The following is a 16,011-nucleotide window of genomic DNA, read 5'->3' on the forward strand; positions in this document are numbered from 1 at the left end:
TAATGAGAATCCAAGCTGACCTCGGATTTATAGTAAACTGGTTGAGCATTAAAATTTACATAAAGTACTCTGGGTTTGGTTGATTTGCATACAGCGGAAAGGGGCAGTTTGTGACACCCAGCAGCATTTGTACAAAGAGTCACAGTGATTTCTCTCTCTATTCATTTTGAAACCAGTAGTGAGTGTTTCTTGTGGTGGTGCTGCTAGTGTTTTTGAAGGAAGAAACTTAAAATTTAAGACTGTTTCATCCAAGTTGTAGATTTGTTCTGGGCTAAGGTTTTATTCTGTATAACGTCTAAATGTTTCTGGGAAAATTCACTTCCAGCATTTTAATCTGATAATTTCTTAGCTGCAAACACCTAGATAGTGAATTCCATGGCTCGAATTCCATCGTGAAAGCCATTCTTCACTGGCTTAAGAATTCTTCTCGGCTCTTGACTTTTTTGTGCAACAGAATTGTCTTTTCCTTCAGATCAACCTGCTTAGAGGTGATCCTCCATGAATCATATCTGTAATGTATCACCAATCACTTCATTTTTTGGCTCATTTTTTCCCCCCAGTCATTCACTGTACGTTTTCTGACTTTCAGTTCAGCCCATATCTGATTTTGCAGGTTCTCCATTATCGGTATGTTCCAAGGGTTTTAATTTCTGTACAGAACACACACACTTTTTCCGGTTGTTCGTGTTAATCAATTCACAGGCACAGATCACCACTAACTGAAGCGTAACCTCTACCATTTTCAAAACTATGATTACCAATGCTTTTATTTAATCCTACTTTACTTTCTGGAGGAAATAATACATCGAGTACAGTGCACTGTAACAGACAACGGAGAAGAACAACACTTCTTCCTCTTCGTGGCACTGAGAAACGTCTTGGCTTATTTTAATCTTAGTTAAAATATTGCAACATCTTAAATATGAGAGGCCCTGTATTTTTGCTTCAGTATAAGTGGAATTTTTATTTTACCCCTTTTGCTTTGCAGTTATATATTGCAAGTTTGTTTTTGTTTCAAGATCTTAACATTTTAAGATTAAGATGGTAAGCTGAGCTGTTCCGAAGCACCCGGAGGAAGCGGAACTAGTGTTTCTTTGCTGTCTTTTAACGTGGCACAAGGTTCTAAAGTTACAGTGCACTGGAAAAATATGGCCAGTAAAAGCGGAGTCAGGTTAAAGCGAGACTGAATAAGAGGGTTCCACTGTAGATATACAGTACATGTGTGTGTCTGTGTGCATGCACACAGTTTATGTATTGCCCATCTCTGACCCTTTCTCCTCTCCCATGTGGTCTGAGCCTGGAAATTTTCATAGATGTACACCTTCACACTTGTTTTTTCTTTTAGTGTCTTGGTACCAACGCCAAGTGCAGTTGACTTGTTTATTCTCTCTTCCGAAATAGTACCTAAACTTCACACAGTTGCTTAGTCGTAATTGCACCTTTGCCCTTAGGAGCATAATTCTTTTTCGAGTTTGGATAAACAGCATACTTTTCCCCTCTAGCATCACAGTATTTCAAACAGGTGAATTTGAGTACCATCTGTGTTTTTGTTTTATTGCTATAGTAAATAAAATGCATGACTAGGTGTACATTATTTGACACTATATCTAGCATATTAACGGCCAGATACACATTGATTTTGGTGCAGTTTACTCCTTATCTAATGAAGTACAATCGCAATAAAAATGCAAACTATGTATGTACCATTGTTCTAGTCACTGTCATTGAATGTGATCTGTGTAAATGCTCTCAGATTAATGCCTTATTTGCAATTTACATGGCTTTTTATATGGAAAATAGAAAAGTGTAATATTTATTAGTTAATGTATTTGCAATTTACATGGCTTTTTATATGGAAAATAGAAAAGTGTAATACTTATTAGTTGTACATATAACTTAGGAGTGATGAAGCTCTGACAGGTGTGAAAGGAGACTGTTTGTGTTTTCTGATACCATTCCTGTACAAATAGTTTTCCCTTTGTCCTTAAGGAGGAACAAAAAAGTATTTTACTATCCTAAAGGCTGGAAAACTTCTTTTCCTCAGTACTGGATTTGCATATGGTGTGTGTGTGTATGTGTGTGTATGTATAATAAATAAATATATATATATATATATATATATATATATATATATATATATATATATATATATGTGTGTGTGTATATATGTGTATGTATATATATAAAATGTCTGTATGTAAATGTGTGTGCGCATGTCTTTCTCTCTACACATGTATGTGTATATATGTATGTACGCACACGTGTGTGTATGTGTTATATATATATATATATATATATATATATATATATATATGTGTGTGTGTATATTTATTTATATATATATATATATATATATATATATATATATATATATATATATATATATATATATATACACACACACACACACACACCTCAATTTCCAGCACTTCAGACCTCAGAAAGCATTGATACGGCATTAGAATAAATGACCCGTCTTCACTACTGAATCAACTTTTGTTGATCTGTTCCCTCTTGTGTACTGTTCTAACAGTGACAATTCTTGTCTTAAATGTTTTATAGTTTTCTCTATTCAGTGTTTCCATGATGGCATTTTATTTCCGCCTTTCCCTTAGTGCTTTTGTGGTGAAACTTTTGCTGCATAGTAATATTTCTTATTTACTTCTGTTGTATGATCCAGATTTCTATTAAAACGGGTGAACATAGTAATCAAGACTAGTATCAGACTTCTGACATTTTGGGTTTTATTTACTCTCTGTAATTTATTTCTTTTATTGATTTTAATATCTCTATCCATCTCTGTTAAATCAAGCAACTCTTCCCTTGGATCATTATCTTCTAAACTGAAGGCACATTCTTTGCTCTTCTGTTCCTGTGGGCAGTCTACAGAAAGTTCCAGAACATCCTCCTGTGACAGTCTCTTCATCTGTATCCCACTTCACCCGTTGCGGTTTTATATGTGAACTCCATGTCAACTCACTGGCCTGTCCTTCCACAACATTGATAGTCAGAATTGGCAGTGTTTCTTGCTCATTCCCTTGCTGTGCAGCTGTAACTTAACCTTTTCCCACAGAAGGCTCCTGAGCATCTTCATGTGGCAAGTGATCAGATGCTTCCTTTTCCACCTGCTTTCCTTAGTTTGGGGTCTCATTGTTCCGCCATGCTGTGGTGTTACCACAGTTTGATTTTCTACACTGTGTCCTTCACTTGGTAGGTAATCCATAACTTCAGATCTGATATTGTTAATCCTCGTTCATTCCTTACGCATGGGTTATCTGTTCCAAGCTCGGAACCTAGCCGGCCATTTTCCAAGCTCGTGTCAGCTTCAAACTCTCGAGCTAAACTCTTACCCACAATCCCCCTCTCCCTGTTACCTCTGATTTTGTTTGCCGCCATTGCCATTCGGTCATGTCAAGCTTCTTCTCTTGAGCTAAGTATAGTCAGTTGTTTAATAGCTTTACAGATTACTTTTCTGTCAGAAAGGTTCATATTTTGTCTCTTACCCTATTGCATCTAACGTTCATAATTTCTTCAGGTTTTTCTGCTTTTTCTTTACCGCTTTTACTGCAAAGTATTCTCTCTCTACCATCGTTGGTAATCCTTTTCCCTTTTTCTCTCATACCTTCGGGTACTCTCTTGTACCATTGTTGGTACCTTTTCTATTAATTCATTTGCTGTAATGGCAGATAAGAAAGGTAGTCCGGGGTTTAAGCGGTGCTCTGATTTGTGGATACAAACTGCCTACTTCTGATGCACACTCTGTGTGTTTATAGTTTGGGAGCTTCCCATTTGTCTGTTGATCCACCCTGTACTATTTGTGAGAACTTTTCTAATAGAACCTTGTTGGAAAAGAAAAACAAGCTGATGCTGAAGGGACTTCTAAAATCTCCCTTTTCAGAGGCTATTTCTGGGTTGGAGGCCTCAACCCCTCCTAGAGCCCATAAGAAAACCTTGGATGTTCCTACTAAGGCTAAATCTTTGCCTTCGTCCCCGGCTGGGGACTCCTGCCAACCAAAACCTAAAAAGGCTAAAGTTTCGGCTCCTGTTAGCCCCAGTGCTTTCGGTGCCTAGACCTTCGGCACTGAGGCTTTCAGCTCCATTAGTGATTTCGGCTCAGTCTTCTCCTGCAGCCTTCTCTATATCTGCACCGAGGGGCTCCTCTGTTCAGACCATTACCACTGTATCGGCGCAGACCTTGACTGCGTCTGCTTAAAGATCTTTCTCGGAACAGACACCTTTATTGTTGACGTCTTTTTTGTCGGTTCCAGCTTCGGCACCGACAACCATTTCAGCGCCGATCCCTGTGTCGGTGCAGACAATGACCTCAGCACCGATGACTTCTTCGGTGCAGACAGCAGTAGTCCAGTCTCTCTCTGCACCATTGTCCTCGGTGCGGTCAGATGAGATGGGCACAGAGTCTGCCTCTTCTGTGGACAGGCCTGTTTTTCCCTCAGTCTCCGTGAGGTCCACTAGAAGCCTTTCCAAGCATGATGTGCTGCGTCTTGTGGACCAGGTACTCTTGGCCAGAGGTATCCCACCCCTCAGGAACTATCCTTCCTTGGGAGGTGATCACCCATCTCCAAAGACCCCTTCTTATTCTTCTCCTTCATTGCCTTTGAAGTCTATGAATATAGCACAGTCTTCCCCTTCTGCGGTTTCCTTTGGATCTCACTAAGGAACTGCAGTTGCCTTCGTGGCAGGAAAGTTTTGCTATGACCCAGGATGTTAGCTGTGACACGCATAGCTTGCTGCTCCACAGCCATCCAGGGACTCTGGGTCTGCAGGCTGAGCCACTTAGGGGAGGGGTGACCTCTGTCCTAGACATACACTCCTCTGCGGGTGGACCAGCCTTCCAACTGATGGAGAAGGCTCTCGCTGCTGCTGGCGATACTGCACTGTCTATACTTCCACCCTCCTGGTACACTGGTTTCACATGTCGCATCTAGCGGACACCGGGTGCAAGGGCCGCAGGAGATATTCCCTCAAGAATCCCCTTTTCCGCTGTCTTCTCCAGCTTTTCCCGCTGAGGAGGTCCACCGGAAAAGTTTGTGTAAGAGGAAGCACATGGAATCCACAGAGCAGTCCCTCACCGAAGACACAGATTTCGATGAGGGGGAAGGATCCCCTCGGTCACCCTCTGAGGTATCCTTTGGTGATTATCTCGAAATCCTGAAATAGAGAGGTGACTGAGTCCTCTAATCCAACTTCTGAGGGATCTGTGTTCCTGCAGGCTTTTCACGCCTGGCCCCTTATTTCCTGTCGATGAACTTATCCGGCTCATCGTGCAGCGTGCTTGGCAGGCTCCTGATACCGTCAAAGCTTTTCCCCGGAGGCCACATAAGATCTTGTCCCCTCCTGCTTTGGATCCTCATTGGTCCAAAGGTCTTCCTGTGGATGCTTTGGTGGTGGCGGCCGCAAAAAAAAGGATCTGGCAGAAAAAGAAAGCCAGACTGTCCATCCACCTAACAGAGTCCCGGGCCCTGGACAGGATAGGGAAGCGCTCCTTTGCTGTCATGTCCCTGAATTATATGGCACATTTTACCAGGCTTCAAAGGGATTTGGTTTCTGAGCTCTCTCAAACCTTGGCTGGTGCCGTGTCTGATGAGGTCTGTGACAAAGTGGCCTCTCAGTTGGCCACCATTGAATCTATATCCAAGTCCTCTATGCGACTGATATCTCGCGCATCAGGAGCAGCAGCTAGAGCAGTGGGTTCAGCTGCGGTCTTGAGACGACATGCCTGGATGCGCTTGTGCAACTTCGTGGAACCCTTTAAGTCTTCTTTTCTTAATGCCCCCTTTGAGGCCTCCTTGTTGTTTGGGCCCAAAGTTAAAAGCACACTGGCCAGATGTGAACAGGACGATAAGACCCTTTCTGCTGTAGGTGTCAGTTATTCTTCTCCTCAACGTGCTTTCTCCCGAAACCAAAAGAATGGGAAGATATGGTTCAAGGAATCTCTGGGTCCTTTCCGTGACACACACAGGCAGAGTTCTCCCCCAGAGGCAGAGGGGGAAACTCACAGGGAAGACTCTCTCCTTTCGGGTCAGAGGGGGGGTCCGCGTAACCATGGTTCCAGGGATTCTTTCCCTGGTCAATCCTACCAGCGCTCCTGAAGAGCAGCCCAACTCCTTTCCTCTGGAGGTGGTTGGGGGACGTTTTTCCTTGTACCCTTCTGTCTGGCTAACCATCACCACCGATTTCCTGGGTACAAAGGATTATAACCAGAGGTTATCATATCCCCTTAGATCTTTGTCCCGTCCCTTCAAAAAATCTTCCCGATGTTCCACCCAGTCAAAGGGAAGAAGTGGCACTAGAGATAGAAAAGCTGCTAAGAAAGAGAGTCATCCAAATAGTCCCTCCAGACCAGATAGGATCCGGATTCTACTCGAGACTCTTTTTGGTGCCAAAGAAAACCGTGGACTGGAGACCAATTTTGGATCTCTGTGTATTGAACAAGTTTGTAAGAGTACAAAAATTCCAGATGGTTAGAATACAGTCTATCCTCCCGCTTTTGGAAAAAGACTATTGGATGTGCTCTATAGATCTTCAAGATGCGTACTACCACATAAAGGTGGAGTGGCCATCAAGAAGATTTCTGTGCTTCCATGTTGGAGCCAGTCACTACCAGTTCAGAGTACTGCCCTTCAGACTCTCTACAGCCCCCAGAGTGTTCACAAAGTGCATGGCAGTTGTCACAGCTCACTTGCGACTTCCAAGGATTCCAGGTGTTTCCATACCTAGATGACTGGCTCATTTCCGCCCCCACCAGACATCTACTGAAAAAAGCCCTGGCATACTCTCTTCTCGCTGCTCAAAGGCTGGGCATAACCATAAACTGGCAGAAATCCAATCTCCCCCCATCTCAGTCGACAGAATTCATAGGGGTTAGCTTGGACACAAAAACTGCAGAGCTGCTATTCCAGAGCCCAGAATTTTAAGGACAAAGCAACAACTAATTCCAATCCTTTCAAAGGAAAAATCCACGGCTCACTCGGTTCTACAGCTGTTGGGTTCCATGGCAGCCTCCATCACAATTGTTCCCCTGGCCAGGTATCACATGTGGCTTCTACAATGGCTACTGCTCACCAAATGGTATCCTTGTCGGCATCCTCTTTCAGCCATGATTCAAGTAACCCACAGGTACAAACAGGATTTAAATTGGTGTGACACACAATCTCTCACAATGGTCTCGCCCTTCTCCCCCCAGTAACCACGGACACCTCCCTGATGGGGTGGCGGGGGGGGGGGGCTATGTCACGGACAGATGGTCCAAGGCACTTGGGCCGTACTGGAGGCCCATCTGCATATAAATGTTCTAGAGCTGAGGGTGGTGCTTCTGGCGTTGCAAGCATTCCATCCCCTGCTGCCATCTGGGACAATTGCGATTCAATCAGATAACATGGCGGTGGTCTGGTACATCAACAAGCAAGGTGGAACCAAATCTTACCCCCTTTGTCGAGAGGCCGTGAGGATATGGCAATGGGCGATGGTTACCAACTCTCTCTCTCTTCTTCTAGCAATGCACATTCCCGGGAGTTCCAACGTGTTAGCAGACCGACTCAGCAGGTGCATTCTTCAACCTCACGAGTGGTCCCTGAATCTCTTGATAGCGGCAGAGATCTTCCACCGCTGGGGCTGTCCTTGCTGTGACCTTTTTGCATCCCCGACCAACTACAAATGCAGCAACTACTTAGCCCTGATTCCCCCTCCGGGACAGTCACCCAGGGACACTCTAGTCCACGATTGGCCCTCGGGTCTTTTTTACGCATTTCCACCCTTTCCCCAGTTTCTGAAGAAAGCCTGTTGGTTGAAGAGCAAGATGATCCTCATAGCACCATGTTGGCCTCGACAGATTTGGTTCCCCTTCCTTTGGCTTCACCTACTAGATTGACCATAGATTCTCCATCCAACCCCAGAGTTGATCTCACACCCACAGAACCTGATTCATCCCAGCTTGAACAGCCTGAAGCTCATGACTTGGCTACTCCCAATAATTCCTTTGATTGCCAGGCAGAGTGATCTTTCTTTAAATGTATGTGATGTTCTCATTGCTTCTCATAAGTCGTCAACTAGAATTACTTGTCTGAGCAGGTGGAAAAGATTTACCTGTTGGCTGAAAGATAAAAAAGTAGACCCCTTTTCAGCACCAGTGTCGATAATACTAGACTGTCTGGCTGACCTGTTTCAATGGGATCTATCGGCCTCTACCATTAGAGTTCATTTGGCTGCTATTTCTGATTTTCATGAGAGTGTCCAAGATTCCTCTCATGTCTCATAAATTGTGCGAGTCATCTGAAGCCACCTTTTAGAGAACCTATTCAACCATGGGATTTATCATTAATTCTGCAAGCTCTGACGATGTCACCTTTCGAACCAGCCTCTTCTTGCGACCTCAAGTATTTGTTATGGAAAACCTTGTTTTTGGTCGCTATTACTTCTGCTAGATGTATTTCTGAACTTCAAGCTTTATGTATCAAGAGTCCATACTTGATTTTTCATAGAGATAGTGTGTCTCGGAACTAATCCGTCATTTCTTCCTAAAGTGATCTCTAAAATGTCCATTAATCAAGCCATTGAATTGCCAGTTTTCTTTCCCAGTCATTCAAACAGAGGAGAGTTTTGCCTACATACCCTAGATATACACAGGCAAATCCGTTTTTACTTAAACAGGACTAAACCCTTTCGTAAATCTGACCAGTTATTTTTGGCCTTTTCTGGACCTAGATTAGGATCTGCTGTTTCTAAGGTCACATTAGCTAGATGGTTGAAGGACTGTGTGACCTTTATTTATACACAATGTAATATCTCGTTGCCTACTACCATGAAAGCTCATTCAACAAGGTCGATGCCAGCTTCTGCTACCTTCCATGCCAGGGCTTCTTTATATGACATCTGTGCAGCTGCAACTTGGGCTATGACTTCATACCTTCATAACTCATTACAAATTGGATTTGGCCTCCAGGGGAAGAGCATCTTTCGGGTCTATGGTGCTCAGGAATGTACTTTTTTTTATGCTACTTTTTTTGTATTGATTAGTTGTGCTTTCTAATATGTGATTTCCGTATAGGAGTGTGTATGTGAACTGTATAATTGGTTGACAATACAAATGCGTTACAAAAATTTTTTTTTTCGCTTAAAAGTAGTTGTTAGGCATAAGGCAGAATAAATAGTAGAATAGACTTGAAAATATAGTGTCAGATATGTTTTCATTTGTACATACAGTTTTAGGGAAAGACAGTTCAGTAGAAGGCAAAAGATAACCTTGCTGGCTAAGCATGCGATGTGTAGAAATAGTTTTTCAAAGTAATGCTACAGAATGTGTTCTTTTCTCAAGGGAAAGATGTGTACTTGCAGTGGAATGCTGGATAAAGAATAGACAGTTAAGCACTGTTGGGCACCAGCAAGACGAGGCCTGGAATTCGAGGTTGAGGGAGTGGATACTACTTCGAGGAAAGTTGCTGGACTGAAGTAATATATATGTTTAGGACCAAGAAGTTAGTTTCTAAGTCTGGTATAAAACTTTTTCAGATATTATTGAAATATTTTGTACTTTCGGTTATTTCATATATAATGCTGCTATATACCATTTGAATTTGCTGTTGTGACATCTGCTGCTGTTAAATGTTTCTCATGCCAAAAAATGTATAGTCATACCCTTCGGGAAAAACAAGGTAACCCCAAGCTACCATATAGGTGGCAATCTACTAAGCACAGAAGAGGTTATCAGGGACCTGGGGACCCAGGTTGACAGTGGCCTTTCTTTTGACACTCACGTTGCTAAAGTGGTTAGAAAGACCTTCTACATTGCCCACCTGATCATGAAGGGATTCACATCCAGATCTAGTGAGGTCATTGTTCCCCTGTACTCTTCACTTATCAGACCAATGATCGAGTACAATGCCCCATTCGGGATGTATCTCGCCGACATCTGCAGCAGTTGGAGAGACCCCAAAAGTTTCTCACCAAAAGGATAAAGGGACTCCAAAATCTGTCATATGCTGCCAGATTGAAGAAACTCCAGCTCTATTCAGTCGCATACCGTCTGCTCAGAGGTGACATGTGCCTGACATACAAGGCCATGTCCAACCCGGAATTAATGGACATGCTCCACCTCAAAAAATCCAAATCCACCAAAACCACTAGAGCAAGTGACTTAAACCTTAGCACGGATATAAATAGGACGTGCTGGAGGGATAGATTTATCACTCAGAGACTCCCTATGCTGTGGAATAGAGTCCCGGTCCATGTGAGGCAGAGCACCCCGCTGGCTCTGTTCAAGAGAAATCTTGACCTGTGGATGGGAGATCGTAGGTTTACCCCGGGAATCATCTCTGTGTCACTGCTGGACAGAGGCACAACAAACTAATGGGTACAGTATTTTTTCATATAAGGGGTGGCGTAAGCCACAAAAATTCGGGCTAGGCTTATAAATGCCTTGGGGCAGATAGTTTAGTATAAACCTATGAACCTATGAACTACAGTAAACTGTTAACTGGCAACAGAACTCTGATTTCTCAAACAGTATAATTGAGTGACTGCACATTTGTGTGAATCACTTTTGGTTGACTTTAGGCTTTATATAGTATAGGTATACAGGAGTGTGCAGGGTTGCACATAACTGAAAATGTGTTTTGTTAAATGTGCAAATTTCTGTGTGTGAGTATACACAGGTTAGAGTTATGGTTGGGTGATGAGATATATTGTTAAAGTTCTTTGTCATTTTGTCTTGATTTAGTGGTACTTTTAGGGAAAGGAGGTTTTAGTAACATGTGTAGAACTTGCATACACGACCGTTCATAGATGTCATTTAAGTCGAGGGTTTTGTGAAGTGCAGTACGTCAACAGCAGTATTCTTTATTTTAATGAGAAAGCAAATGTTTTTTTTATACAAGGGAAAGACAAACTGTGACCACAAAGTGTGTGTGTATACAAACTTGCTCTTAGATTGCACAGTACTTGGGGGGAAAGGGAAAAATTCCTTACTCTGTGTTTGTGATCTTTCCTGCTCCTATGCTTCATTAATAAAAAAAAAAAATTCAATTTGTTGAACAGACATTTGACAACGAGTGGAATCAACATCTGTACATGCACATAGTTTACATTTAAAATGTAAACCATTCAGGTTTTTGTCCATAATTATCCCCTTTTAGCAATTTTGCCAGAGCTGTGGAGGGTTGCAGGTTTGTTTTTTGTGATACCAAATGTGTTGCATCTGGAAATGTCTTCATTTCTTGGTGACTGCTCTTTGCTGAAGTACAGAGGCATAGTTTGAACCTTGGGGTCAGTTGTGTTATGGGGCTACTGTACATACAGTAAAGAATGTTGGCGTTTGCTTGGTGCGCGTTTGCTTAAATTAGTGTGATGACCGGGATATTCCACTAGGCGTGGAAGAGCCCAATTTCAGTGGAGGCCCGGGAAGAAAAGCTCCACAGGATATAGACAATTTTACAATAGTTATACAAAAGTACATAAAGTAGTAGAACAGTGAAAAATACAGAGATAATATACAATTTGTTAAAAAAAAAAAGTCATACCATTTCTTATCCTAGGTAATGATTTACGAAAGTGAGATTCATGTAGTCTAAACATATTAAAAGTTCAGGCATTTCAGATGAAAAAAACATGCAAGTAAAACATTTATGTACAGGTAAAAAAAAATTTTTTTTTTTTTTTTAAGAAATATGAGGACAGGACAGAGAGAAGAAGGTAAGGTGAGAAAGGTGGTATATAGTGAAGAAAGGGAGTAGGTTGGGGGAGGTTTGAGGTATAGGGTTGGAGGGAGTGGGTTGGGGATGTTTGAGATGTAGGGTATGAGAGGAAGTAGAGGAAAGGGTAAGAGCACAGTGCTAGAAGGCTGAGGTATATAGTGCATGGGAGATGGTGTTAAGAGTTTGTGGTAAAGGTACAGGAACATTCCCACTTTGAAAGGAAGTGAGATTGGAGAAGAGTTTTGAAGTTTGTGTGTGTCTGCGTATTTCTCATGGTGGTAGGGAGAGAATTCCAGAGTTTAGCTAGGGAGCAGGATAATAGGTGGCCAGGTGGTCGACTAGACTTGTATGTGTTTAGAAGATTGTGGTTTTCTGATCTTAGAGAGTGGTTGTGAATGTAGGGGGTTGAAGAGGTGGACAGAAGGACAACTAGAAGGTTTGAATATGAGCTTGAGGAGTAGTAAGTCTAAGGAGTTTGAGGTAGTTAGAAAGTTCAAGCAATTTCAGGGAGTGGAGAGCGAGGCAGTGCTGAGATGAGTTTTTTGAGTTGGTGGCAAATTTGGAGATTAGATTTTATTGTAACAGACTTCCAACTTGGCCTGTAAACCTAGCTGAAGATTAGTGAATTGGGGGGCACCATACATAAGAGAGGGAAGAAGGTATGTAGAGGTAAGGGTGTGGCTGGTGGAGGGGATAAGGTGATGATTGTGTCTATACAGAAGACCTAGTTTTTGGTGAGTTTTATTGGTATTCGTTTGGATATGGATGTCGTATTTTAGATTTTCATCAATTATGACACCGAGCAGTTTGGTATGTGATACTATTTCTATGGGGCTGTTATTCTGAGCACTGAGCAGTCACTGTAAAAGAGTTTTTGTCTACATTGGTGTTTTTGGATGGGGAGAAGATTAACTTTGTTTTATTGGCATTTAAGGTGAGGTGATTACTGTGCATCCATGTTTCGTTATTAGAGAAGGCTAACTGAGTTTTGAGAAGTAGGTTGGAGGGGGTGTCTGCTGTACAAATAATGGTCAAATTGTCAGCATATTGAATTAGTTTGGCATCGGAGAGAGACTAGTGGAAGTTATTAATGAAGCTGTTTGAGGAGGGGGTCTAGGCCTGGGAAACTCCGGTAGGGGTGTGTGGAGAGGAAGAGTGAGTTTTTTTTTCTGTTTGACTGCTTGCTGTCTTTCAGAGAGGTAGCTGGTGAACCAGGTTATTGTTGGGGGGGGGGGGGTTGAGAGAGGAGAGTTGGGATAATAGGTATGAGAAACAGTATCAAAGGCTTTGGAGAGGTCAAGGAACAGAGTAGAAACTATTTTGCCAGATGAGCAAGGTTTTATGGAGTCTAGAAAGGAGAGGAGGGCAATGATGGTACTATGCCCAGGACGGAAACCATGTTGTGTAGGGTTAGTAGGTTGTTTTGGGTCGTATAGGACATCATTTGGTATTGTATACATTTCTGCATGATTTTTGATAGTGGGGACATGACTGTTCCCTCTGTTTTTGACACCCTTCCTGTAAGTATAGGAGGCATTCAAAGTGAGTTTGCATTTTTTCGCCTCTGATTGCTTGACCTCCTTGCTTTACAGTGTTCGATTAATTGTGAACTTGAATATTTTTGGTCATGCTAGTAAATTTTTTACTTTCCCTTTTTAGCGTATCAGGTGAATTTGCACACCCACCTGCACATATTTTGTGTTTTATTCCATGTATTTTAAAAAAAAAAAAAAAAAGTGAGTTTGATGTGTGCTTGTTAAAGTTTGAGTAGCTTACTGTCCTGTAATAAAGCAGCTATGAAGTGATTCTGCTAGTGTTTGTATCATTGAATATCAGGCTTGAAAATCATTGATAATTTTATATTACAGTAAACCTTTTATTGTGAATATTTTTATAAGCAGCTGTTTCTTTCATTTACAAGGCCTGGTGGAGAACTGAACCCTGGAGAAGATGAAGTAGAAGGACTGAAACGCTTAATGACAGAGGTAAGGGACAGCTTTTTTTTTTATATATATATATATATATATATATATATATATATATATGTATTTTTATTTGTTTGTCTTTTGGCTTTTCCTGGTAAGGGGTCACCACAGCGGAACTCCGGTCCGCCAATGATTGGCAGTAGATTTTTATGAAATGCCAGCTCGACGCACAACCTTCAACGAAGGCACGCCCATTTACACACGCATGTCTTTCGAACGCTACCCAGCCGCAGGGAGGACATGCAGACTCCACACAGAAGGCACTCCCAAGCCCAGCCGAGAATCGAACGGGAGAACCTCTTGCTGTGAGGTAACAACGCTACCGCCATACCACCACGGCATATATTTTTATATGTATTCGTAGCATTTTATATGTTGCAGGTTTGTATGTAAAGGGGAGTGCCATGAGAGAGAGAAGGTTTTACAAGACCTTAGCTGTAGGTGATTGTGGACATTCGTTCAGCTTTGCTACACAGATCAGGGCTTCAGTACCATTGTTTTGTATGAGTTTTAAACTTTAACTTTAAAAGCTGGATAACATTAAGTTATTTGAGTTCTGCACCACATTTCTGAACCATGTCAGTGTGTTTGTAGTTGGTAGACTTGTGTTGCCTGAATCTGACAGTTGAGGGTTTATTTTTATTTTCACATAACTGTCCCTGTTCCACAGTGCAGTTTGATACTGTGTTTTGCTTGTTGTATTATAAAAATGATTAAGTGCTTTTATTTCAGAGTTTCATGTAGTTTGGGGAATGCTGACAAGATGTCTGACTTCTATGCTATAAAAGTATTCAGTACTAGACTCCTGAGCTCTCCGAGTAGAACATGGTCAGGCAGCACAGACTTTGGTCTCTTGTCCTTTCTCACTGGTTCGTTTCCATTCCTAGGGCCACAGCATCTTGGGACATGGTTTAGTGTGAGCCGTCATTGGGTGTATGCTGCCTCTCCAGGTGTAAATAGCTTCTTTTCTTAGTCTGCCGTTGGTTGTGTGGTGAGCAGGGCTGTCGTACCGCAGCCAGCTGTTTCAGTTTTGGCGCAAACACCTTGTGTGTGTGTGTGTGTGTGTGTGTGTGTGTGTGTGTGTGTGTGTGTGTGTGTGTGTGTGTGTGTGTGTGTATGCTTTACGCCCTGACAAGCGGCTGTATATATTTTGAGGCTTGGCTACAGGGCACCTCCCCAAGATACTGAGGGGAATAGCTCTCTCCAGTCCTGTGCACATGCCTAACCCAGCTGCCTGTTACCTGCTGTCTAGTCTCTACTGGCTCTCCAGTTGATGACTCCTCATCCCTTGCACTTCTGACTGAGAGAAGTGAACAGGCTCTTTCTTTCCTCTCCCTTCTGATAATGTTGACCCCCTCCGAAGTGTTTCGGGTGTAGTTAGGGTTTTATCCCACTGTGCCAAGGTTTAGTGTTAGTGCCTTCCTTGTTCTCCAGTCTAATATGTAGCATCTCTAGTTGACTTTGGGTAGGGTGTTAATCTTGTGAAGTAAGGCCATGATTCTTTAGCATAACTGATGTGATGTTCTTCGTGTTTCACTGTTGCAGTCATAACTGTAGGGTACTCCTGCCGGCAGGCAGCCCGAGGTCAGCCAGAATATCAAAGTCTGGGTCCGGCGTCGGCTGTTCCAGCTAGAACCCTGACTTCAGAGCGCACGGGTATAAGGCTGACAGCCGACGCCATCTTCTCTCCAGTCTTTCTTGCCGTGCGGTGCAAAGCAGTTCGCTAGTTGTTGGTTGGCGTTTTCAAGACAACGTGGTGTGATTGTCTTCGGTCCGAAGTTTTCTACTTCTCTTCTCAAAGCTAAGTACCCCGTTAGGGAAACTTTTTTTTCTTGCTCCTCCGATGTCAGAAAAAGTTAATAATTGTGTATCGTGTGGAAAACAAATACCTCATAAAGATTTCCACTCTTACTGTCTACCTTGCTTAGGCCCTGACCACGACGTTTCTTGTTGTAGTTTCTGTGCCAAGTTTAATTCTCGCACTATCAAGCGTAGGTACGATTGGGCCTTAAATTACATCGGTAGACGATTTAACTATAGGATGTTGTCGGATGCATTACCGACTACCGGATTACAAAAGAAGCGCAAAGACGAGGACAGGCCTCCGAGGTCCAAACAGGATACTTCGCAGCCGGAGCCAGCTTCGGGTTCGGCGGTAGTCAGTGAGGCGCTTTTGCAGCCCCTGTCGTCTGCCACTTCAGAACCGATGGCCGACACGGACTCACATGGTGAGCCAACTAGGCCCAGTAATTTGTCTGCTGCAGGACCTTAGGATGTCGCTCCTTCAGATGGGTCCAGAACCGCTGTGCAGGTACCGGCTT

The 16,011-nt window shown here is 42.7% G+C and overlaps 1 protein-coding gene across 1 annotated transcript in view; it reads left to right on the forward strand.

Annotated features, from left to right (window-relative positions):
• Positions 1–16,011, forward strand: part of NUDT21 (nudix hydrolase 21) — a 704,082-nt gene that overhangs the window by 126,697 nt on the left and 561,374 nt on the right. Inside the window, exon 3 of the mRNA XM_044081417.1 lies at positions 13,627–13,690. Coding sequence (XP_043937352.1) covers positions 13,627–13,690 — 64 coding nt within the window. The remainder of the gene's footprint in view (positions 1–13,626; positions 13,691–16,011) is intronic.

Source organism: Protopterus annectens, chromosome 8.part0 (assembly GCF_019279795.1).
Source record: "Protopterus annectens isolate FY-2018-M chromosome 8.part0, PAN1.0, whole genome shotgun sequence".
NCBI classification, from domain to species: Eukaryota; Metazoa; Chordata; order Ceratodontiformes; family Protopteridae; genus Protopterus; species Protopterus annectens.